Source organism: Prionailurus viverrinus, chromosome A3, assembly GCF_022837055.1.
Source record: "Prionailurus viverrinus isolate Anna chromosome A3, UM_Priviv_1.0, whole genome shotgun sequence".
Classification (NCBI taxonomy): domain Eukaryota; kingdom Metazoa; phylum Chordata; class Mammalia; order Carnivora; family Felidae; genus Prionailurus; species Prionailurus viverrinus.
The window spans coordinates 10,023,090-10,048,905 of record NC_062563.1 but is presented as its reverse complement, the minus strand read 5'-3'; the positions used below and the strand labels follow the sequence as shown (position 1 = coordinate 10,048,905).

Here is a 25,816-nt window from a genome sequence, read left to right as displayed (position 1 = left end):
GTACAGCTCAGTAAAACAAGACGCTGTTCTCGCGGAGGTCTCGCTCCATTCCGTCCTGTTCCCTTTTCTTCACGGACACGCCCTAGCACGCGGAGGCTCACGTTTTAGGGGCGCTCCCGGCCAAGCAGCTCAAGGCTGCATTTCTCAGCCTCACCCGCAGCGAGGCCTGATTCGGCAGCAGGGTCCCCCTCGCTGATGTCGCAGAGGAGGTAAAGGCGTCCCTTTTGTAAAAGGACACTGCTTGCCTTTTACTTTTTGCTTTTCCCCCTTCCTGCCGGCCGTTTCCAAGACTGGGGGGGGGGGGGTGAACCGGCAGGTGTGGGCAGCAGGTGTGTGGATGGTGTCACGGGACACGACGCACCATAACGGTGTAGAAGGAAGCGAGGTCCTTGGATGATCTCGTAGGACAGAGCCGCCTGCCTGCCCTAGACCACCTGCCTTACCTCCGGACAGTCATGTGAGAGACCCACAAACCCCCACCGCGTACGAGCCGCTGTTTGGGTTTCTTTGTGACAGCAGCTTAACCTGTCCTCACTAAGCACAGGCCAACTCACCACCCATGAACAGCTGCTAACTTTTCGATGGAGGTCTCTGCAACTATTTACGTGCGTCTGTGTGCATATCAGGCACAAAAAACTTCTCGGCCGACGTCAACTCGAATACCGTTTCCGAGGCACCGGGCCTCTCAGTGACTTTTCTCAATCCTGTCAGCACCCGGGATTAGAACCCACGACGGTCTTGCTTTCTGAGCCAAATGCAATAGTGCCTCCCCACCGACTACTTCCTGGCACTTGAAATAATTTCAAACGTCTCGTCACATCAGTAAATGGCCACAACACAATTTTGAAAGCTGGCGTAGTTCACTGTATGGATGGAGCGTAAATTATTGAACCAATTCCCTACCTGGCCACTGAAACCAGTGAGGTAGTTGTATGGACAGATGACCACTATTGAATGGTGTTTTCCACTGCAGTTTGCAGTGATGGCTTAGATGATATCAACTTCATAAAGGATGGGAAAAGTAGATTTGGTGCCTTTTTAGCCCCAGTCCAGGGATGCCAACATTTAAGAATAAGACTCAGGAGACCATTAAGACTGGTGACTTTGGGTCTATATGGGATAAGGAAGTGGGTGGTGAAGTCAGGATCTCCCCCTTTTGTTATGTATTAAATATGACTTTTGGCCAAATTCTAAGTAGCCAACTGTTAAAATCAATCATTGGCCAAAGCTGATCACTCTTGTCTTACAGCAAACATCTGGGGTTTAAGAATACATCTAAAAGGGTATGAAAGAGGGGTACCTGGGTGGCTCAGTCGGGTAAGCCTCTGACTTCGGCTCAGGTCATGATCTCGCGGTTCGTGGGTTCGAGCCCCACATTTGGGCTCTGTGCTAACAGCTCACGGCCGGGAGCCTGCTTCGGATTCTGGGTCTCCCTCTCTCTCTGCCCCTCCCCTACTCACACCCTGTCTCTCTCTCTCTCTCTCAAAAATAAACATTAAAACACATTTTTTAAAAAGGATATGAAAGATTATAATTTTATGATTGCAAGTGCTAGCCATCAAATTTAAAAGTCCATGAACAGTAATTTCTCATGGTTGTCAGCTGCTGATTAGCTCCTGTGGTCGCCACCCTCCGTGTGTGCCACACTGAGCAGGTGCCGGAAGCTGGGGAAGAAGGATGGCTTCCGGCCAGAGAACAGCCTGCTGTCGCTGCTCCTGGCCACGCCCTCCTCTCTGAAAGTACCTGAGGTGAGGACGCCTTCTCGTCAACTCTCTGACTTGAAGATGCGATTGGACATGTTGCAGTCACCTAGAAACTATCCTACAAACCTAGGCTTAGCTAACCGCGTGCCTCAGGTTTTCCCTACGGACCTGCAGAAGACTCAAGGTCATTGCTTCACTTAAGTATTTATAGTGCTTCCTCAATCATCATTAATGATGACAGAACTTCACTCTGGCAATGATGAATACGCTTGACTGATGACGTTCACATCAAACCCACACGGAGAGATCCACTGTTTGTTACCTCGAGAAGGCTTACCCATTCTTGAGACTTAATAGCTTAACATTCTACTAATTGGAATAAATCCAAATGAGGTTGGGGAGAATATCACGACGACCCCGCTGCAACAAGGCAATCGTTGGCCGTGGCCAACAAATTTCAGAAATAATTGCTGGATATTTCATCTTCCAAAGGCTGAGGCTAAATGGCAGACTTGGGGCAATTAGTGACGCCCCAGCTACATTTCAGCGTATCCCTGTCTTATACATATTGACACTTTCTGTGTTCGTACTGTATCATTTGAATTACAAGTATCTGATACTTTGTTAAAAATAGTCTAGGGGCGCCTGGGTGGCGCAGTCGGTTGAGCGTCCGACTTCAGCCAGGTCACGATCTCGCGGTCCATGAGTTCGAGCCCCGCGTCAGGCTCTGGGCTGATGGCTCAGAGCCTGGAGCCTGTTTCCGATTCTGTGTCTCCCTCTCTCTCTGCCCCTCCCCCGTTCATGCTCTGTCTCTCTCTGTCCCAAAAAAAAAAAAAAAAAAAAAAACAAAAAAACCGTTGAAAAAAAAAATAGTCTAAATGCAGTTCCTTCTCCATCCAGAAAATCTGGGAGACATAAAAATGTATATTAAAGAAAATTAAAATCACCAGAAATAATCACGTTTTTCTTTTTCCGTGCATCACTCTTTTCCTCTCCTTTTGCTTTGTTTTCAAAGTAATCTCTACACCAATGTGGGGCTCGAACCCATGACCTCAAGATCAAGAGTCACAAGTCACATGCTCCACCGACTGAGCCAGCTGGGTGCCCCATCAATCTTTCTTTCCCTCTTTTTTTAACAAAAGTATTTATGAATTAAATTTCGCCTTCAAGATGGCAAAAATAGCACACGTGCACCCTGTGTCCAGTGATATGACGTAAACATAAAAATATTTACTATCCTTCCCTATCAATTGTGACGCACACACACGCACGCACGCACACACGTACGCACATTTATAGGATCATCTCAAAATGAGAAGAAAATGTACATTTTAATTAATTCTGGCTGATTAATCATCAGAAATGGAGTTCACATTTCCACTAGCTAAGCTTGCTCCTATCTGTTCCAGCACTGGATTTTATTGCTTCAAACATTTTCTGCCAAAACCATGTGCGGAAATAGCATCTTATTTTTATTCAATTTGTATTTGTATTCCTGTGACGACCAGTGAGGTTCTGTGTCCTATCACAGGTCTGACTCATCTGGATCCCCGGCTCCTGGCACGCAATACATGTCCCGGGTGTACGAACCAAAGAAATGTTACTTACCAGTGTGAATTTTTAAATGACGTTCCATGTCCTTCATGCCGTAGGCAGTCTTGAACTGGCAACCTTATAAAGGCAAGAAAAGATGAATTACAAAGGGAAACATAGTAACTTAAGGGTGGAGAAGGCTGGCAGAAACTTCCTTAACCAGGTGATGAAAGTTAACCCCACAGTACACAGGACAAACAGGCATCACGTGCCTCCTGATACGACGCACCGAGAAGGACACGTGACACTTCTGTGCTTCCTGTCCGAACTGCAGAGCTCCAATCTGATCGCGAAGAAATATCAGGCAAACCCACACGGAGGAGCATTTTACAAAATAACTGTACTTGGCAAAATATCAAGGCCACGGAAGACAAAACTTTAGGATTAAAGGAAACTAAAGACGGATGAAAACGCAAATCAATGGGGGATCATGAACTGGATTCTAAACCAGGGGAAAATGTTTTTCTTCTTCTAATTTCTCACGTTACTGAGAAACTGGTAAGATCTTAATAAGGTCAGTAGTTTGATAATAGCGTGTATGAATGTTAATTTCCTGATTTTGATGATTGTACTGTGGTTATATAAAAGAATTTCCTTGGTTCTAGGAAACATAAATTGTGGTATTTAGGGGTAAAGCGACATCATGTCTGTAACTTAGTCTAAAATGGTTTTGGGGGAAAATATTTATATACAGAAAGAATGACAGAGCAAAGACAATATGTTAACATTTGGGAAATCCAGATGAAGGGCATACGTACATTTTTTTGTACTATTTGTGCAACTTTTCTGTAAGTCTGAAATTATTCCCAAATACAAAGTTTCGCTTTATTTTTAAAGGAAACGACAATCTTTCTGGATGTCTCTGTAAGCTACAGCACAGGGAGAAAAACTCACAGTCCCCTGGATACTCACGAGTTTCATTTCAAAGCCCATGGCTGTAAAGGTTTAGAGTCCACATGCACAGTAACCAGGGACAGCGAAAGAGAGGTCATATGTGATGATGTAAATACAATGGGGCTCTGATTTTTAAGCCCAGCGCTTTGGAGCACGTCTATGTCCACTTGTCAGGGATTCACCACCGAGGGCCCTGGAATCGGTGAATGTCACATCCTTTACACAAGCGGGACCCAAGGCTGCCTTTACCTGGATAGCAACAGTTAAGCCTTTTCTGAGCAGGTGGGGCCGTGGGCTTTTTGGCACGTGACTTGGCAGGGAGAGAGATGACAGTGGCTGTCTGGTTTTCATTGCTTTCCGTGGGCAGATAAGTTTGATAGCCATGTTCAAACACAAATTCTGGAGCTGAAACTAAAAGACAGGACGGTTGTTAGCTCTCATCATATGAATACCCGACAGCTCTTCCCTTTGCCTACCCTCCTCCACAGAGAATGAACAGGTTAAATTGCTTTCCCGGTTTCCTTTGCTGTTTAGGACTGATCCTGTGACCCTTTTCTAGCCAGTGAGACACTAGAGAACATCTGTTGAGGGGCTTCTGGAAGAGATTTTCTTCCTGATTTAAAAATAAAAAAAGAGGCAGTCGAGGAAAGCTCATTCTTACTGGCCTGGTTGTCCCATTTTCTGTCTTGAGATGTGCTGGAGTAAGGATGTGATGCCTGGATCTGTGGCAGCCATTCTATGACCATGAGGAAAGAGCAAGGAAATCTGATGTTGAGCCAGAACTCTGAGACTATCCAAATCTAGACTTATTAAATAAACAAGAAATGTGCCTATCATTTATACCAGGCAAGCTTTCTATTATCTCTGGCCAAATGCACTTGGTACCTTTATACGTTTCATCACAAAATCCTAACAAGCAATTGGAGAGGAACTGATCAAAGGAATTCTGGCCCAAACTACAAATACTCTCTAAAAACACAAGTATTCCAAAAACAAACAGACAGACAGACAAAAACCAAAAACAACAACAACAACAACAACAACAACAACAACAACAAACCAAAAAACAGAAATCAAAAACTCCTTGTATTCTTACTGAAGTTTTCAGGGGAAAAAAAGAAACCAAATATCTTTATCATCTTGATCTTGGTTTTTATTATTATAAAGAATAAAACAGGCAGTCTCAAATTTCTTTTCCTGCTTATAAAAACTTTTGTGACTACTTCGTTAACTACAGTTATGGTTTTGGGTTTGGAAATATTTTCTTCCTTTATGACACATAATTTGTTACATGGAGACTTGGTTTCACAGGAAGAGTCAATATGACCAGTGGCAGGTCTGTTCATTGGGTGTATTTTTCAGGCTGAGAGGTCCTAACCATGGCGAAACTGTGAACTTGTTGAATGAATTAATTTCGATTTCTTTGGACATGTTGAGGAAACCCAGGCTTCTCATCTCCACCTCTTAAGGACCTTTGGCAATGACAGCATGAAGCCCAAGAACGCCTGGGTTCCAGCAGCACTTGCTATGCAAGTAAATGGTTTCACGGTTTCAATTGCAATATGCAGGGGGGAGTTGAGTGGCTTTTTAAAAAATTTTTACTATTTATTTTTGAGAGACAGAGAGAGACAGAGCATGAGCGGAAGAGGGGCAGAGAGAGAGAGAGACACACACACACACACACACAGAATCCCAAGCAGGCTCCAGGCTCCGAGCTGTCGGCACAGAGCCCGACGCGGGGCTCGAACCCACGAACCGCGAGATCGTGACCTGAGCCGAAGTCGGAGGCTCCACCGACGACGCCACCCAGGTGCCCTGGAAGTTGAGTGGCTTTTGTTTAAAGTTGGCCAAAAGATGCTGACAAACCGATATCCTGTCTGCACGCCGAGTCCCTTGGATGCAGGTACCAACCACACTTGCCTCTTGTTGGAACGTTTCATTGACGCTGTGGGATTTTGCTTCCAGCGGCCAGCAGCCCTGGACCCACGGCGGAGCTTGCTGCCAAGGCCGATCCTCGGGTCCCGCCCCAGCCCACGGACTCAGAAACCCAGCAACCTGTGTTCTAACAAGCCCCCCAGGTCGTTCTGATACGTGGTCAAGTTTGAGAACGCTCTCCATGCGCCTCAGTAACACTGAACGCAGCTTTGTCTAACTGAGGGAGTTCATCTCTCTTGGTTGTTGCTTTGCAAGAAAGGCAAGCACCGCGTTGTTCCTCCAACAACCATTTGCGTCATTAGTATCAAATTGACCCCCTGCTACTCTTTGCGGGTATTTCTGCGTACACGGTTACTTTTCACCTTCAACCCGGTTCATCATGCGACATCTTGGAAGATGTTTACACAATGAAGCTCGATATACGTAGTCCCCCCAAATGCACACCCTTCTGCTGAGTGATAACAAGGTGTTCAGCAGTGCTCAAGTTTGTTTGCAGGCTCGCAAAGACATTTGGGGTTTAAAAAAAAAATTTTTTTTTTAGTATTTATCTTGAGAGAGACAGAGCGTGAGTGGGGGGAGGGGTGGAGAGAGAGAGAGGGAGACACAGAACCCGAAGCAGGCTCCAGGCTCCTAACTGTCAGCACAGAGCTGGACGCGGGGCTCGTGCTCACGAACTGTGAGATCACGACCTGAGCTGAAGTCAGACGCTTAACCAACTGAGCCACCCTGGAGACCCTTGGTTGCCTTTAAAAAAAAACATGTTTATTTATTTATTTTGAGGGGGGGCAAGGGGCAGCAAGAGAAGGAGAGAGAAAATCCCAAGCAGGCTCTGCGTGGTCGGTGCAGAACCCGATGTGGGGATCGATCTCATGAATCACGCGTGAGATCGTGACCCGAGCCGAAATCAAGAGTCAGTTGCTTAACTGACTGAGCTACCCAGGCACCTCAAGGTTGTCTTTTCAGCCTTGTTTCCTCTGATGCACAGAAGTTTGATGGATTTCCATGTGTCTATTTCCGCCTTTAGGCAAAATAGACAAGTTGCCGGTGCTTTTGGTGTCCTGGGGGAGGCAGCAGGAAACAAAGGGAGCCAGGCACCCAGCTGCAGGGGTCATTTTGGGGTGGGTCTAATGACACATAATGAGTGAGTCATCCCAAAGTAGCTGGGTCCAAGACCAGAAAGGGTTTGCTCAAGAGCTTGGGCTCTTAAGTCTTATCTCCTTGAGCCTCAGTTTCCTCACCTGGAGAATGGGTACAATTTCTATTCCTACCTCCTAGAGCTATTGTGAAGAGTAGAAATCAGGCATGGAAAACTGCTACCGCTGTTGTCATTTTTCATGGACTTATTCAGCAAATATTTAAAAAAATTTTTTTAATGTTTATTAATATTTGAGAGACAGAGACAGCATGAGTGGGGGAGGAGCAGAGAGAGAGGGAGACCCAGAATCGGAAGCAGGCTCCAGGTTCTGAGCTGTGAGCACAGAGCCCGACGCGGGGCTCGAACTCAGCAGCCGCGAGATGGTGACCTGAGCTGAAGTCCGACGCTTAACCGACTGAGCCACCCAGGCGCCCCGGAGCAAATATTTTTTTAAATGTTTGTTTATTTTGAGAGAGAGTGAGAGTTGTTTAACTGACTGAGCCACCGAGGCGCCCCTCGTTTATTAAGCACCTACTGCGGGCCAGACACCGTTGTAGGCAGTAGAAACACATCAGTGAGCCAAAGGGACAAAAGTCCCTGCCTTGGTGCCTGGGTGGCTCAGTCGGCTAGCGTCCGACTCTTGATTTTGGCCTAGGTCCTCACCTCCCAGTTCGTGGGATCAAGCCGCGTGTCGGGCTCTGCGCGGATAGCACAGAGCCTGCTTGGGATTTTCTCTCTCCTTCTTTCTCCGCCCCTCCCCCCACTCAGAAAAAAATCCCTGCCTTCATGGAGCCCACACTCTAGTTGGTGCAGGCAGTAACTCACCCACACGCCATACAGCGAATACAGATATATAGCTAAATGCTATGGAGGAAAATACGCAGAGAAGGGGTCCGGGGAGTGCTGGGGGGCCGTGCAGTTTCAAGTAGGGGGATCTGTGAGGGCTTCGGGGAGAAGGTGACATTTCAGAACACGGAAGCACGTAGCTGTTCACAGTGCCTGTTGCAGGTGCCTGGAATTCAACACGCGAGAAAGGAGCACTGGGGTCTCTGGTTACCAATCTTGCTGGAGCCTCTGGGCTGGCTTTAGAAAGGGTCCCCCCCCCCCTGCCCCCCATCCCCACCGCCCCCTCTGGCTTCTTTCTAGGAGGCCCTGGGAATAGCAGGGCCTACAGATACCCAGGGAAAGGCTTCAAGTGGCCTTGGTCACTGGGGGACGGCCTCAGGCCCCTTTAGGTGTCTGTGTGTGATGTGACCCAGGCGTTAAGGGGGTGTGAACAGTCCCGCTGACCCGAGGCTTTCGCAAGCAGTTCAGGGCCTCGCCGCCTCCTCCTCTGGCTTGGCTATGAAAGTCAAGTCCTACGTTCAGTGAGATCCACCCCCTGCCCCCACACCCTCCGGCAGCTCACAGCCTCACACACCTGCTTTGGGCTTTCGGTCTTGTTTCTCGTCCCTGGGGGAGTTCCCTGGCTTTCTGGGTGTCCAGGTGTGCACCCGAGAGCCCGTCTGTTGTAGTTAAGTCCCGGTTTGTGGCCAGAGCACCGTGGGTGTTGGGTTACTCAGTTATGAGGCTGCTTAAAATATAAGACTGTTAGATGAATGTTACAGAAGCAAAATCTCTCAGAGGTCACGCCCCTCAGTGTCTTAACCCGCTGGGCTCACGTGGACCAGTGGGAGCTCCTTTTCCGCAAAACGGCCCTTCGGATATCTGACGGCATTGTTCACACCCTCCAGCGCTTCTGGCTTCTCCCGTCTCTCCTTCAATTTTTAAAGACTCCCCTTTTTATCTCTTTTATTTTTATTCAAAAAAAATTTTTAATGCTTATTTATTTTTGAGAGACAGAGCGTAAGCAGGGGAGGCGCAGAGAGAGAGAGAGGGAGACCCAGAATCCGAAGCAGGCTCCAGGCTCCGAGCTGTCAGCACAGAGCCCGATGCGGGGCTCGAACTCACGAACCGTGAGATCATGACTTGAGCGGAAGTCAGACACTTAGCCGACTGAGCCACCCAGGAGCCCCTGTATTTTTTTAAATTAATTAATTACTTTTGAGAGAGAGAGAGACAGAGAAAGAGAGAGAGACTGCAAGTGGGGAAGGGAAAGAGAGAGAGGGAGAGAGAAAATCTCAAGCAGGCTCTGCACTATCAGCACAGAGCCCGACGTGGGGCTCGAACTCACAAACTGTGAGATCAGGACCTGAGCCGAAGTCGGACGCTTAAGCCACTGAGCCACCCAGGCACCCCTGTTTTTCTTTTTTCTTTTTAAAATTTTTTTTTTTCAACGTTTATTTATTTTTGGGACAGAGAGAGACAGAGCACGAACGGGGGAGGGGCAGAGAGAGAGGGAGACACAGAATCGGAAACAGGCTCCAGGCTCTGAGCCATCCGCCCAGAGCCCGACGCGGGGCTCGAACTCACGGACCGCGAGATCGTGACCTGGCTGAAGTCGGACGCCCAACCGACTGCGCCACCCAGGCGCCCCTTTTTTTTTCTTTTTAAATAAAAGTAAACATTAACTGTAGAATATCTAGGGAGTACAGAAACAGCACAGAGAAGAAAATAAAAACTGCCCAAGGCCGTCAACATGGCAATATACGTGCTCATTACATTCTGTATTTTTTTCTCTAAAGCACTAATCTCTACTGTGATCAAATAATTACTTGGGAAATTATCTCATCGTGGTCCTCCCCTCCCTCTGGCTGGATGAGCCGCCCGAGGTCACGCCTGTCCTCTCCATCTCTGTCTCCCAGCAACTAACAGAACTTGGCAAAGGGCAGGGGCTCAAAAAATATTGGTGAATTAATGATCTACCTAATGGCTAACACATTCTTTGTATGTAGATTTCAAAAGTGTAAAACTGGGATCATGGCTTGAATCGTGTTCAGTCCCCTTTTGTTAAAAAGTGTCACCATTTGAAGCTGTTGGCCAGGCTATCATTCACCTAAGTCACAATTTCAAATGGCTACATCCTATTCCTTCATTTTGGTTCAGCTATATCATCCATTCCCCTGTTTTTAACACTGAGTTGGCTTCTGGGTATTTATTTGTATAAATAACACCTACCCCAAATTAAAAAAAAAATTTTTTTTCATGTTTATTTACTTTTGAGAGAGAGAGAGAGAGAGAGAGAGAGCACACGAGCAGGGGAGGGGCAGAGAGAGAGGGAGACACAGAATCCGAAGCAGGTTCCAGGCTCTGAGCTGTCAGCACAGAGCCCGACGCGGGGCTCGAACTCACGGTCCGTGGTATCACCGCCTAAACCAAAGTCAGTCGCCCAACTGACTACGCCACCCAGGCACCCCCACCCCAGATTTTTAACTGACCTCTGGATACTTTGGATACATTCCTCTAAGTTGCAAGATTGGTCACAATGGTATGGTCACCGTGTTCCTTGGTGATACATGATTATAAGATCCTTTCTGCCAATCTAAATCAATTTACATTCTCCCCTTTACTCTTGCTAGCACCTCAGCTATTTGACAGAACAAAATGAGATCATTTTAGTTAACCCACATTTTTTTCAAACAACTGGTGAGGATGAATTCCTTTTGACATTTTTTTTTTTTTATCCATCCCTGTACCTTCTGTAGTGAACTCCCTGTTCATGCTTTTTTTTTCTTTTGTGTTTTTTTTTTTCTATTGAATTTCACTTTTTTCTTGTTGACTTGTACATGAGCTTTACAGATTAAGGATATTGTTACATTGTCATATATTCAAATCGATTGTACTTTTCTGTTTCTTCCAATGTTGTCCACGCGTACGATTGACATTTAGGGTTCTGGAACCAAATGCAAACTCAAAATTCATCTCCTAAGAAAAAAGGCCACTCATGCCCCTCCAAAGGGTTTTCACGCATGTCCGAGGTGAGGTCCCAGCCTGACACCGCCCCCTCGCCTCTGCCGCAGCTGATTGGTCCAGCAGCAGATACCTACAGGAGCTGAGCCAATCAGACCCACTCACCCAGAAGGTAGGAATTGGGACTAAGATCCCGCAGTTTGGTGTGAACTTTCCTTTTGTGGGGGAAAAAAAGGCATAAAACCTGGGGGCAGTCATGCAGATAGCTTCTTGGGATCTTGGGATCTATCTGGGGATAGATAGATCTGGGGATCTCTGTAAAACGCAAGCCTTCATCGGCTGGTTCAAATTCCCAGGGCCCTTTCAGAGCCACGGAGATGTTACCGCCAGGGGAAGGGGATCTGGATATTTCCACGTTTCACCGAAGTTTCAGGGGCTCCTGAGGCACAGACACGTTTGAGAAACACTGTCATGAGGGTGTTCTAAGAGGTGGTGCGTAAGTGGTCAAGTGCACAGATTCTCTAGCCAGGTGGCTTGGATTTGCTACTTTCTGGCTCAGTCAACTTGGACAGCTATTTAACCCCTTTGTGCCTTAGCTGGTTATTGGTAACATGGGGATTAATCATTCTTCGCATCTAATTTATGGCTCACATGCAGTGCTTAGAAAAGACATGGTGAATAAGCACTCACATAAGAATTGGCTCTATTATTGTCGGATTCTTCCAGCAAATCATGATATAGTTTATCTTACTAAATCGCTCACCTGCTCAACAACCTTCAATGGCTCCCCGGTTCCTTCGGAATAAAGGCCAGAGCTGAAGCATGGTTCCTAGCACATACACTCTTTGTCACTCCAGCCACTGTTACCAGATACTGCCTGGAGCTTCTCCACATCTAAAGCACCATTAGGAAATGCCCCCTTCCCACCATCTTCCTCCCAAAGGCCAGTGAGTCTTTCAAGGACTATTATACATTTGATCTCATTCCCCACCCCCCCCCCCCCCCCCCCGGCTTTCCCCACTGGGACCAATCTGCTCCATTAACTCTTTGCACAAGGCCAGACTTGTCACCGACGGCTGGTTTTGTAGGTCTTTGCAACTAAATTCTCCTCCCCCGTGGGCTTGGAATTCTCCAGGGGCAGGCATCTCCATTATCTCGGCTCCCTCGTCTGTCGCGCAACAGTCTCACGGCACTGCCGTCCCTGGACCCTCAGGATGGGGCAGACACCAAGTCACATGCTACACGCACATTAATCTAATCCTACAGCTGCCCTTTCCCGTGTCCCTTCCAGAACTGTTTTATTGAGGGTCTCCGGTGTGCCAGGTCTGGGGCTAAGGGGACAGGAAAGCAAGACGATTAGGTCCCTGCGGGCAGGGAGATCTACAATCCAGTAAACAAGAAATCAAACCACTGATTGGGGGCCCACGGGCCAACCTGAGCCTTCGGAGTCTCTTTCAAGGCTTCCAAAACCCGCTAGGTGGGCTGGACCTTCCCTCTATCACTGTCCTCTGGCCAGAGACACTAGGGACATGCCTGTCACTCATTGCGGCAGGAAAGCGTCATTCCACGAGAGCCACGGGGCATCTCAGTAACCGGTGGCTACAGACTTCTTACTGGTTTGGGGCTCACGTTAAGCGAGGTTTGGGGAGGCCTGAGGAAGCCAGCCTGCAAGTCGTCAGAAAGCGGGGAGAAGCCTACGATGTGGTGTCTTAGTTAAGACTGAGGAGGAGAAAAGGCTCACCTGTAATAGGCAGAGAAGCAGCTGTCACCCCGATGCGCGGGGGAGGGGATGTCGGGTATCTGGCGTCTCAGGCGGAGGGAGCGGTCTAGTTGTGGTCCTGTCGCCCCAGGGTCCCAGAGCGGCCCAGCTCATGCTGGCCTTGCGGGAACTGTTTCCCAGGAGAACAGGGGACAGGGGACCAGCCCAGCCTGCCTGGTAGAGCCAGCCCGCCCCCTAGTCATACCGAGACGAAGCCGGTGCCGGTTCCTGGCTTTCCTTTCCCAGCTGGTGGTCCCTAGGCCCTCCCACTCCCCATCGTGGCAAACCTGCTCCTGCATTCACCGTCCCCGCCTGCCCTCTGACAGCATCTGAATCCACTTCTCCAGCTAACGAAAGACTGCTTATCCCCAAATTGCTAGTGAATAACAAGCGAGATAAGTAAGTGCCGGGTGGGGAAGCGGTAAAACACGTAACCTCGGGGGCGTGGGGAGTGAGAAATCACGGAGAGCTTCTAGGTGGAGGTGACCTTTAGCGTGGGACCCAAAGGGTAGGAATTAACCAGACGGGGAGAGAAAGAAAGATCCTTCTGGGTCAAGAGATCGATTCAACTACTCTTGGCTGGGGGCTTGTCATGGGCCGGGCCCTGCAGCCGCATTTTCTGTGCTGTTTCATTGCGTTTTCACAGCCCTCGGATGTGGTTCAGTACCAGGGGCTAACGCTGACAGCTCTAAGCGTCTTCCATGGGGGAGGCCTGGCTAGAACCCTCTGAGGTGAGTACCGGCATATTACATAGCTGGGGAAACAGACACTGAGATCCTGTTACCTGCCCAAGGTTACCCGACCGCAGGTGGGGGCGGCTGGGAATCGAACTCAAGGCAATCGGACCCAGACTCTTTAACCATCAGACCCCGTGGCCTTTCTATCTATTCTTATCCCCACCTCGAAAACAAGACACCAGGAGCTCCTATAATTTGCCATGGTCACGGCCGGGACTCCAACTCAGGGGCCTAACTCCTAAGCCCTGTGATTTTTAGAATCTTAGAAAATGTATGTGGGCTGCTCACTATGTTTTTCACCAGCGTCAATATCTACTGTTACTGCACCTGTTGAAAAGTTCTTTGGCCAAACGCCAGACAAAAGGCAGCTTTCAAAGCAGGCAGAGAATCAAGTTTACTTTACATCCACCTACTACTATGATTCTCTTTTAGATTCAACTATATTATTGGACAGAGAAGGGACAGAGATGAGTTGAGCGATCCGGAAAGGTTTGGCTTTAGTCAACGACTGGGAGGCACAAACAAGTTTGGACAGTGTCTGCGTGAGAATATCTGGAGAAATCTGCCTGTCGGGGGTCAGACCGTGGCCTCGAGCAGCGAGGGACTCTCCAACTTGGCTGAGACGTGGAATCCCTTAGGAGCTTGTTAAAAATACAGATGCCTGAGCCTCGGTCCCAGAGACTCGGCTTCAGGAGGTGGGGCCTGGGCATCGGTGTCTTTAACAAGCTCCCCAGAGATTCTGGTCCACGGGCGGGTCTCGGAACTGCCACTAAATGGAACAGGGAAGCCCAAGCTTTTGGGGAGTCAGGCCCAGAAGACCAAATGAAACAGTGTGAAAGAAGAGGGGAGAAGGCGGGCTTTCGGTTGTTCTGCGGCACAGAAGCAGGAATGATGAGTCAGGCAGAGACGGAACAGACTGCAGGTCTCACGTCCATTTGCCACCTGTTCATAAAAGCGGTGGTTTACTGAACCCAATGACTCCGTCCCAGACCCTTTATGTGGATTATCAGAGTCCTCCAATAACACAATGATTACTAGGTATTAGGCACCTAATTCTATTACCTAACAGCATTAGGTGCCACTGTAACCTCTTTTTGCACACGAGGAATATTAAGCAGCCAGCAGAGAGCAGCTTGCCCGTGGTCTAGGGCTGGTGGGTGGCCGACCGGGGTGCAAGCCTGGCAGTCTGTCTCTGGAGCTCGGAGCTCCCTGCAGCACCGTGAGCTGGGCGCACAGGGGTCTCCAGGCCCAGCCTGAACGTACGGGGCGGCCGGCACAACCCAGGCGTGGCCAGCGTGAGGGATGGCAGGGTAGTAGAAATGCCAAGGAAGGGTAAGCGTCCTTGAGCAAAGACACAGGACGCAAGAAGGAGGTTTGTGGGTGTGGGATCAGCCTCACGACGGACGGGAGACTGGGGCAGCTGGTCAGTCCCTGAGCAAAGGCTGGTGCTGGGGATCCGGTGGTGGTGGACGGGAAGGGTGCTGCCCTTGACCTCACGGTGCCCATGGCTCAGTGATGGGACAGACCTGAGGTTTGTTCCCCAGATATTCATTTAATTACAGGGACCTGGCCTGGCTCGGGGGAACGGCGTGTGTGTGTGATGTTCGAGACGGGATCTCCGAGGAGATGCCTTTAAGCTCTGCTCTGGCGTCTACGTAAGAAGGACTCCCACGCAGAGGGAACAACACGGTACGAAGCCCCCAAGGCAAGGAAACGGGGTTCATTGGAAGACAGAGGACTTCGGCTGGGCTGCCGCCAGAGTGAAGGGGGTGTCCTGAGATGAAACCAGATCCTCTGTGTGGACGGTCATGCCAGGTAAAGGCAGGAAAAGTATTTCAGGCCCAGGGAACAGCCCGAGCAAAGGCTCAGAACCCAGAAAGGGGCAGTGGCCGCAAGTAAAGCCTCCTGAACCTGAGGCATTATTCTACAGGCTTCGTACCCACCGTGTGGGGTGATGGGAGTTTGACTGTGAGGACAGTGAACAGGGACAGGGCCGCTGGGGTAAAGGCCAAAATGTGTAAGTCCTGGGACTGTCCTGAACTCGTGGCCGCTGGCCGTGTCTCCTCCCCACGTACAGCTTCCCTTGGACCAGCAGTAAAATCGGAAGGTTGCCCCCTTAAGGCTTGTGAGTGATCAGATCATTATATTTCAGTGTTTTAAAAACTCGGCAGAGGGGCACCTGGGTGGCTCAGTCGGTTAAGCGTTGGCCTTCGGCTCAGGTCATGGTCTCGCAGGTGACAGGTTCAAGCCCCGCATCCGGGTCTCTGCTGTCCGCGTAGAGCCCACTTCAGATCCTCTGTTGCCCTCTCTCTCTCGTGCTCGCTCTCTCTCACTCAAAAACAAATAAACTTTGGGAAAAAAAAAACCTCAGCAGAAACATTCTTGTGGATGCGTCAAGAAGACAACCACAAAACTTTGCTTATTGCCAAAAAAATGGAAACACCAACACAGGACAGAATCAGCAAGGTACAGGTTGGTGGCCCGCCCCCCCCATCAGACGTTCTCTCCGCTCCTCAGCTCCAGGTTAACCACCTGCTGAACAGTGTCGGAGAGAGGCTAGAAGAAGCCTGCAGACTCCGTCAAGCTTATAGATGTATTTTGTTTGGCCAACGAAGTTTGAAAATGTAGGACATTTTATATTTTTCAGCCTCTCTGAAAAACCCAAATATCTAAGTGACCGGATCCAAAGGGCAGCTGTATCTTTGGATGAGTCGCGCACGCTTTTTCTCTATGCTTGTTCTCTACCACAGTCTCCCCCCACCACCCCAGCAGTGCCCGTCACCTGACGCACAGCTTCTATCATTAACATTACCTACCTCATTCCTCTTCTAGAAGCCTGCCTTGAATACTATGCATGTATGCATATGTATGTGTATTTTTTTTTTTTTTACACTTACCCTGGGAATCTATGTCCGTATAAAGATCTAGCTCCCCTTTTCAAGGCTAAGTCATACTTCATTGTCCAGTTGTCCAAATCTCTGATGTCTACTCATCTCGTCATCTCTTGATGTATACATGTATATATACAAAGCTTCCACTTTCTTTCTTTTAATGTTTATTTCTTTATTTAGAGAGACATGGGAAGGGCAGGGAGAGAGAGGATCCCAAGCAAGCTGCATGGTCGGTGTAGAGCCCGACTTGGGGCTTGAACTCACGAACCTCGAGATCGTGACCTGGGCCGAAATCCACAGTCGGACGTTCAACTGACTGCGCCACCCAGGCACCCCTAAAGGTTCCACTTTCTCGACCGTATATACCGTAAATGAATAAAATTTTACAGGATACGTAGGTTTGTAAAATTTTACGGGATAAATACCGCGAAGTGGACTTACTGGGTAAATGTGTTAATGTACATTTTAAAATTTGAAAGATTTTAAGTTTAAAAGATATCACAAAATTGCCCAGGTTATATGAATTTACATCCCCGGAAAACGAAAGCCGTCTCCTGTCCGAAGTCTTTTCACTTACATTTCTTTAATGACTAAGGTGACAGGGCATCCTTTCATATTTGGTGGCCCTTCGTATATCATCTGTTGTCCTTTGCTGACTTTTCCATTTGGTTCTTTTTCTCTACTTTTATCGATTTTAGGAGTTCTGTCTACGGCCATACCACCCTGAACGCGCCCGATCTCGTCTGATTTTAGGAGTTCTTTGTATATGAAGGACATTAGGCCTTGGCCATCGATGCTGCAGTTTCCTCCCCCGCCCCAACCCACCCCCAACTGCGGGTCTTTAATTTTATACATTGTTTTTACTTTGGAAAAATTGTAACTTTGTTTGTAGCCACATACACGATTCTTTTCCTTTTGCTAGAGGATTTAAGTGTATTTATTTTGAGAGAGAGAGGCAGAGAGAGAATCCCAAGCAGGCTACACACTATGAGCACAGAGCCAAAAACGAGGCTCGAACTCTTGGAGTCATGAGATCATGACCTGAGCCGAAACCAAGAATTGGACACTTAACCAAATAAGCCACTCAGGCACCCCTATGTATATATACGTGTATATATATGTGTGTGTGTTTGTGTATACATATATGTATATATATGTATGTATATATATATATATGTATATATATATGTATATATATATATGTATATATATATATGTATATATATGTATATGTTTTGTTTATATATATAGTATTTTTCAAGTCTTTATTTTTAAGAATTTCTATACCCAACGTGGGGCTCAAATTCACAGCCCCGAGATCAAGAGTTGCATGTTACACCAACTGAGCCAGCCAGGTGCCTCACAGATTTGAATTTAAAAACCTGAATGCTTTTAACTAAGGAGTACATTCTTTATTTCCCCACAGGATTCGGCAGTGTTTGTACTATGTCCTCATAAATGGGTGACTTCATGGTTTTAAAGTTGTCTGTCTAGTCCCTTGAGACAGATTATAGAGGTATAAGTATAGATATATGTTTGTGCACGAGTGTTTTCACGTGAGTGTGTATGTGTGTGTATGTATTTACTCTAGAACTTTTATGGTCTCGTTGTGAAATGAAACCATTTCAATTTTGGACCCATCTGCAATTTTTTCGAAGTAGGCTTCAAGCCCAGCGTGGAGCCCAGTGCGGGGCTTGAACTCACGACCCCGAGATCAAGACCTGAGCTGCGACCGAGAGTCGGTTGCTTAACTGACTGAGCCCCCGGGGGGCCCCTGCAATTTATTTTTGGTGGAGTAAATGAACACGACCAAGAACTAGGATGAACTTTTCTATCTTTCTGGCAGGCAGCACAGGGGAGGGTGGGCGTCAATGCCGCTGGCAGATTCAAAACAAACCTATGTTGTTTGTCCCTTTAGAAAAATGAAGCAAATTCTGGGATGATACACATAGTCCCACCACCCAAAACAACTGCCTTTTTCCCATGCAACGTATTTCCTGCAAGTATTTTTGCTTCCTTAGTATGTACAGGCTTTTGTTTCACAAATCTGTTTTTTGCCTGTTTCAACATGTGACAGCATCTCTAACTGCTAACACTTGACGTTTTCACCCAGCAGTTCCCAAACCTGGCTGGGCAGCTGGCTTCCCAGTGGAGCTTGTTTAAAAAGAGTGAATCCGTGGGGTGCCCGGGGTGGCTCGGTCGGTTAAGCGTCCAACTGTGGCTCGGGTCATGAGTTCGAGCCCCGCGGCGGGTTCTGTGTCTCCCCGTCTCTCTGCTCCTCTCATGCTCTCCCTCTCTCAAAATTAAAAATAAATAAACATTAAAAAAAGAAAAAGAAAAAGAATCCATAACCCCACGGGGTGGACCCCGGGAATCCACGTTTTCAATGAGTTCCGCGGAGGTGCCTGGGACATAAGCAGGACGCCTCTCCCGTCCCCCCGGCCGTACCTGTGATCGTCTGGGTCTCGGAGGTGATGGTCCTGGTGGTGGCCTGAGTCTGGGCGGCAGGCACGGTTTCTTCAGACACAAACTGGACCGTGCTGGGGGCGGCCCCGGACGAGCCGGTCAGCGGGCAGCCGCTCTGCTTATGAGCCACAAAGGCATCCAGGTTGTTAAACTGCTGCTTGCAGATGCCGCAGATGTGGATGTCTGGAGTAAGTTCCACCAGCACCGTTGTGCCACCTGGAACTCCATGGGACAAAGGGAAAGTCACAGATTAATTAAGCGGTCAATTCCAAACAGCTTCAAATCGCAACACCGACCAGATCGCGGCAGCGAGGGCCAGTTGTTGGCGCCATGTCCGTTCTGCTCCCTTCTTTTGTCCCAGCCAGCAGCAGCGTTCCCAGAGCCAACTTCCAGCTCCTGGCACCTTTGCACCGTTGCCCGTGGGGACACCGGTGGCACTGTACGCAAGAAAGTTCTTTGGTGTGCAGGGCTGCTTGCACTCTGAAGGACCAGCAGCTAGTCCTATCCCAACAAAAGGTAGTTGTACTTCCCAGTCATTAGGAAAACCAACCCCTCCGCTTGGACAATCCTCCCGCCCCCATCCAGGAGAACTACTAGTCTAAATAATCTTGGTCCCTTACATACTTGGGAACTTCTGGGAAAATCTGGCTTTCGTGATAAAAAGGGATTAGACATGGTTGGCACTGGTCCCCTGCTCTTCTGGCCTTGCATGCGGATGTGATGCCAGGAGCTTCTGCAGCCATGTTGTTACTATAAGGAAAATGCTAAAATCCCTGCAGATGCTCATCCTTACTTCATTGATCCCCTGAATCAACCAATCCCAGACTTTTCATTAGCTCAGTTTGTTACCTGTAGCCAAAATTCACTCCTGATAGGGGTACTGTTTCTCAACAGTCCATAATGATACCAAAAGTTAACAACGTGTTAACATTTGCAAAGCACTTCCCACAATATCTGGCACTGTATAAGAAAGTGCTATGTAAATGTTTCCTAAATAAATACAATCAGGTACCTGGCTGGCTCAGACAGTTAAGCGTCAGACTTCGGCTTGGGTCATGATCTCACAGGTTCGTGGGTTCAAGCCCTGTGTCTGACTCTGTGCTGATGGGGTGAAGCCTGCTCGGGATTCTCTCTCCACCCCTCCCCTGCTTGTGTGAACACACACGCATGCACACTCTCTCTCTCTCTCTCAGAATAAATAAAACTTAAAAACATATAAAAAAGATACACAATCAATGAATGAGTCTCTAATAGGACTACCTTTATTTTTAAAATTTTCTTTGCCTCATCATAAGGAAACTCATGTTAATAACAGAAAATTGGGAAGAGAAGCAGCCAAAGGAAAATCACTCACAATCTTTCCACCTCTGGGTACCATGAACATTACAAAACATTTTCTTCCATTCATTAACGCTTAAAAATTAAGATCATAATGTACTGTAAAATTGGTCTTTTCCCCACATAATATCACATAAGCGTTATGGCTAGATCACTAAAGTTTTTATAAATCTTATTATTTAATAGCACACGATCATATGTTATCCATGCATCATAACCTCAGTACTTATAAGGTCTTTATATTATTTCTAATTTTCCTCAAGTCTAAATCCTATGAAAACTACCTTTGTGCATATGTGGTTGGTATATATGCATCATAACTTTCTGAAAATTTATAAATATTTCCATTATGTTCCATTTTCCTCCAAGGTGAGCAAAGGCAAGTAACCTCTGTGTGGAAATACAATTTGGTTGACTTGCTAAAGACACAGACTCTGGGCTGTGCTGTCAGTTTTTTAATTTTATTTTACTTTTTTTAGGTTTATTTATTTATTTTGAAAGAGCGAGAAAGAGAGCACATAAACGGCAGAGGGGAAGAGAGAGAGAGGGAGACAGAGAATCCCAAGCAGGCTCCATCCATGCTGTCAGTGCAGAGCCCGATGTGGAGCTCGAACTCACAAATCGTGACATCAAGACCTGAGCTGAAGTCAAGATCTGGACACCCAACCGACTGAGCCACCCAGGCACCCCTGTGTTGCCACATTGTATAAGCCGTCTTGCAGAGTGCCGTGTGCACTTAAGTACATCAAAGTCGATGGATGGAAGAAACGAAGCCTTTTCTATTCCTCTGGAACACTGCCTCCCTGTCGCTGAGGTGCCCATGAGACTAACAGGGAAACAAGGAACCAGGAAATGAAGTGATTTGCATCGATGAGGATTCCTTAATGATCGAACAAGACTGATACCCAGTATGGAAGGGTCTTAATAACAATGGCTCCAGGATGTGGCCAAGTGTACAGGTCATGACCGAGACTTGCCTTAGAATCCAGACACTACGATTTACAGTGACTCGGGCTTCGTCTCTCTCGTCTGCAAAATGGGAAGTTTCTGTTGCAGAGGAAGGTGCCAAGGATTAACCGAGATCGTGCTTGTAAAAGGCCAGCACAGGGTCTCCATCCCCCGGCAGGAGTCTGGTGGTGCACTAAGTTACCCCATTTGAATGTGAGGGTATCCCCCTCTGAAAACTTGGGACTGATAAAATATACCTAACCTCCTGCATTTGTAGTGAGAATTAACAGACCAGATACAAAACACTGGGCACGGGCACAAGCTTTTAACAGCAACGAGAAAGAACCCCTTTATCTTCACTCCGTACTCCAAATCTGTCTCAGTATCAGAAAATCTGGGTGTGTGTGTGTTGGGGGGGTGTTAAACATGGACACATCTGAGCCCCACTTTGGAGATACTGAGTCATAATGGAGGTGGGCGCAGAAGGGGCTGGTGTTTAGAGAAATCTGGGCTTTTCACAAGTTATGCAAGGAATACCCAGCCAAGTTTGGGAGGCAATGTCTTCAAAGCAGCTAAGAGAAGCGCTTACTATGCGCCCGGTATCTGCAACCCCCAGTGCCAGAGGTGGGTTCTCTAGGCTGTGTGCGTCCGAAGCGTTCAGGGTAAGGCCAAGGATCCCCTCCCCCACGTCCCCATCTCATGGGTGGGGCCCAGGGAGCTTTTTTTTCTTTTCTCTTTTTTTTTTTTAAATAAGCGCTCGCGCTCCCAGGTGGCTGGTGTGCGCTCAGGCTCCGGACCCCACTTTGGGAAACAATGCAGCGGGAGAAATGAGGTACGCGGATCAGGCTGCTGTCCTCGTCAGGCAAATTCAGATGAATCCCAAACTCAAAGAAAGCGACCACCGCCCCATTCCCCATTCAGATCTCCACCTTTCATGCGTAAAAGGCTTTGCAGTGCCGCGGCCAGCCCGGCCCGCCAGACCTCACGCAACCCTCGGATCCCCAGACTTCAATGATTTTTGAGCTGCCAAGGCAGAAGTTTACCCCCCGAACCCCCCAAACTCCGCCCGGAGGGGGGCGGGGAATACCCCGAGGGGGTGGCGATTGTCTGAACGGCGTGCCCTCCCCCACCGTTCCTTTGCAAGGGGTCTCGCCAGGCTGGAGAGCGCCCCCCGCCTTCCACTGGCTTGGGTGCCCCCATCCCAAGCCCACTCCGGCGCCCCCTGCCCGGCGCGCCCGCCGCGGTGCCCGAGACGCCGGCTCCGGGCCGTCACCCCGATTTCGGGGCCCCGGGCCTGCTCGCTGCGTCGCAGACGTGCTTGGGCCCGGGCCCCGGAGCGCGCACTGGGCCCCGGAGCGCGCACTGCGCCCGGAAAAGCACTTACTTTGCACCGAGCCCGGGAAGCTCTCGCCCTCGCTGGTCGCGTTCATGGCCGCAGACTGGGAGGTCCCCGGCCGGCCGGGGTGCCAGGGTGGGGGGCGCTGATCTACATGGTGCAAGCACTTTTCCTTTTATTTTTCCACACCCCCCAGCCTTCCTTCTCCCAACTCCGCCAGGCGGGGAGGACGGATGTAAAGCAAGCTCCACTTCCGCTGCCTAGAGGGCGCTGGCCGGGCCCGGCCGCCCCAGCCTGGCTTTGCATCAGCGGCTCCCGGGGGAAGCTGCGGGCCAATCCCGATGCCCGGGCCGCGCGGCCTGGGAACGCGGAATCCCCCGGGCTCTGGACCGCGCACCAGCGTCCCGGCGGGCTGGGCGACCGCGGGCGGCGAGGGATGCGCCCCCACCCCCGGCCGCCGCCGCCGGGCCCGAACCCCTGCGGTCTCGGCCGAGGAGCCTGGCCTCCCCGGCTCGGTCGCTTTTGCACCTGCCGCCCTGGGCGTCGCTCCCGGATCACGGGGGCGCTTTGCAGAGGGGACCGCGTCAAGCTGCGGTTGGGGGGTGGGTGCGCGGGGCGCGGCGGGCTGGGGAGAAACCCCAGCTGAGCGTCAGCGCCCGGCAAATCAGCGAAGCGCTGGGCGGGTCCCGAGGACCGTGATCACGTGGATCACAAGAGTAACAACTGGGCTCGAACGCCCACCCCGCGGGTTCTGCACACTTTATCGCGCCCTGTCACCTGGCGGGCCCCTCCTAGAACGCCGGCTGCGGGGTCCACCCCAGAGTTTCTGATTCAGTGAAGTCTGGTGGGAGGTGCGAGAACAAGCATTTCCAAGTTTCCAAGTGAGGTCCCAATCGTTGGTGGACGCAGCCCTCCCTGATCGGTACCCGCTCGGTGGACCTCGTCTCCTACTTCCCTCGGGCTTCAGCGGCAAACCGCTCACCAGCCTCAAGTCTCCTGTGCTAGCGTTCTCTCCTTACCCACCTGCCACTCCCTACTCTCTTCGGGTCTTGATTCAAATTCACGTTCTTGGGGAGGCCAGTCATGGCTAACCCATTCTATTTAAAAATGTTTTAATGTTTATTTACTTTTTGAAAGAGAGAGAGAGCGTGTGTGGATGGGGGAGGGGCAGAGGGAGAGGGAGACACAGAAACGGAAGCAGGCTCCAGGCTCTGAGCCATCAGCACAGAGCCCGATGCAGGGCTCGAACCCACGAACTGTGAGATCATGACCTGAGCTGAAGTCGGACGCTCAATCCACTGAGCCACCCAGGCACCCCATTGGCTAGCCCATTCTAGTATCGAAGCTTCCTCTTCCCTCGCCCGACTGCTCCCTGTCTCTCTCTGGCCTGCCTTTTCTTTCTTCCCAGAACTTATTACAGTTAGCGTTATGTATCTGTAGTGTATCTATCCATCCACGGATCCGTGGATCTAGGAGATAGATAATTTACTTGTGTATTACCTGTTCCCCCTTACACATTCAGAAGCTCCCAAGAAAGTGGGATTAAAAAAAATATCTCTTTGCTTCACTGATATATTTATCCCCAGCAACTTGGCCTAGTGCCTGGCACATAGTAGCTTCTCAGTAAATATGACTGTGTAACTAATGGAACTTGCCCTGCTGCTTCCTTTAAGGATTTGTTCATTCCTCCAATTGTTTCTGTGTAAGTGTTGCAATGTGCCAGGCACTGTGCTAACCCCTGGAGGTACGAGGGTGATCCAAATGATTTGGTACCTCTCTAATAGAACTTGGCGAGTGGCTAGTGATTTAGCCAACACTAAATATAGTCCTATCAGCAGTGTGATTTCTTAACAGCGATAAAGTCTCAGGAGACATAAAACAAGGCTGTGATAATGGCTGCAGGAATGGTCAAGGAAGGCCTCTCTGAGTAGCTAATAATCAAACTGAGAGCAGGGAAGATCTGTAGGTGGTAGGTGGTGGAGGGGAGCAAGAGCCCTGAGGCAGGAATGAGCTGGAGGTGAATTGGCCAATCCCCGCCCCCTGCACGCCTTACCACTGTCCTCTTGCTTTGCTCAGGCCAGTGCCATCTGCCATCTTGCTGTTGCCCCAGGGCCTCTGCATCTGGACCACCCTCTGTCTGGAATCTTTTCCCAGGACTGAATGCTTTCTGTCATCCAGGGCCAAAAGGAATGTCCCCTTCCTAGGGCGATTTTTCCTGTCTCCTATCTAAAGCACCTGCCCCTCTCGGCACTCCACCTTCACTATACCTATCCCCAGCTAACAGGATCTAGAAAGGCCCTCCCGCTTAGGGCAATGTTTATTTTCGAATGCTTGATTAATGTGCGCCCAAGTGCACACCTCAATCAGCCCCACCCGGATCCAGATGCAGACGATTTCCAGCCTCGCCACGCTTCCCGGTCAATGATGCCCCAGCTCCCCAAGCCCGGAGAGGTAAGCGCCCCTCTGCATCTGTTGCCACAGATTCATTTTGTTGGGACCAGAATTCTTCATATTTGCCTGCAGAGACCAAATTCTCAAGTCCCGGTCTGGACCTACTGCAGCTTTTCCTAGGGCAAGACCCGGTCATTTGCACGTATTTCACAAGCGCCGCAGGTAATTCTTACTGAGATAAAAGCCTGGGCTTTACCAACTGGTGGTGAAGTCTGTAGGATCTGGAGGCAGACCGCCTGTTCCACGGCCACGTAAATCTGGGAGCTGCTTCGCGGTGACTAGTTGGGTGACCTTGGGCAACTGCTCTGTGTCTCAATTTTCTGTAAGTGGAGATAATAGGAGTAGCTACTTCATTAAGTTGTTTTTCAGAGGAAGCCGGTCCATACATATAACGGGCTTACAACAGCGCGTGGCTCGTATAACTGGGCAACACATCCCAGCTCTCTTTACTTTTTTTTCTTTTTAATTTTGAAATGCTTATTTATTTTTTGAGAGCGAGAGCGTGAGCGGGGGGAGAGGCAGAGAGAGAGGGAGTCACAGAATCCGAAGCGGGCTCCAGGCTCCGAGCTGTCAGCGCAGAGCCCGACGTGGGGCTCGAACTCATGAACCGCGAGATGATGACCTGAGCCGAAGTCGGTCGCTTAACCGACTCAGCCACCCAGGCGCCCCTATCTATTTTTCATTTTTACTTGGTTATTATCTATCTCCCCACTGGCTATAAGCTCCAAGAGGGCATAGACCTGACTTATTTTATTAACCTTGTATTCTCAGAGCCTAGGACAGGGCCTGGTTCACAGGTGGCCTCAATACATTTTTTTGTTGTTGACTGAACTTGTGTATG

The 25,816-nt window shown here is 49.2% G+C and overlaps 1 protein-coding gene across 3 annotated transcripts in view; it reads right to left on the bottom strand.

Annotated features, from left to right (window-relative positions):
• The window catches only part of ZFP64 (ZFP64 zinc finger protein), a 93,630-nt gene extending 70,483 nt beyond the window's left edge, over positions 1–23,147 (bottom strand). The window contains exons 1-4 of one of the 3 annotated variants that reach the window (XM_047852868.1): positions 22,573–23,147; positions 18,885–19,124; positions 4,440–4,601; positions 3,312–3,374 (exon numbers count right to left, since the gene is read on the bottom strand). In XM_047852868.1, the coding sequence (XP_047708824.1) occupies positions 3,312–3,374; positions 4,440–4,601; positions 18,885–19,124; positions 22,573–22,618 (511 nt within the window). In that variant the 5' untranslated portion in view covers positions 22,619–23,147. The remainder of the gene's footprint in view (positions 1–3,311; positions 3,375–4,439; positions 4,602–18,884; positions 19,125–22,572) is intronic. The other 2 variants (XM_047852867.1, XM_047852866.1) reach the window with 2 other exon arrangements.
• Positions 23,148–25,816: the final 2,669 nt, after the last annotated feature.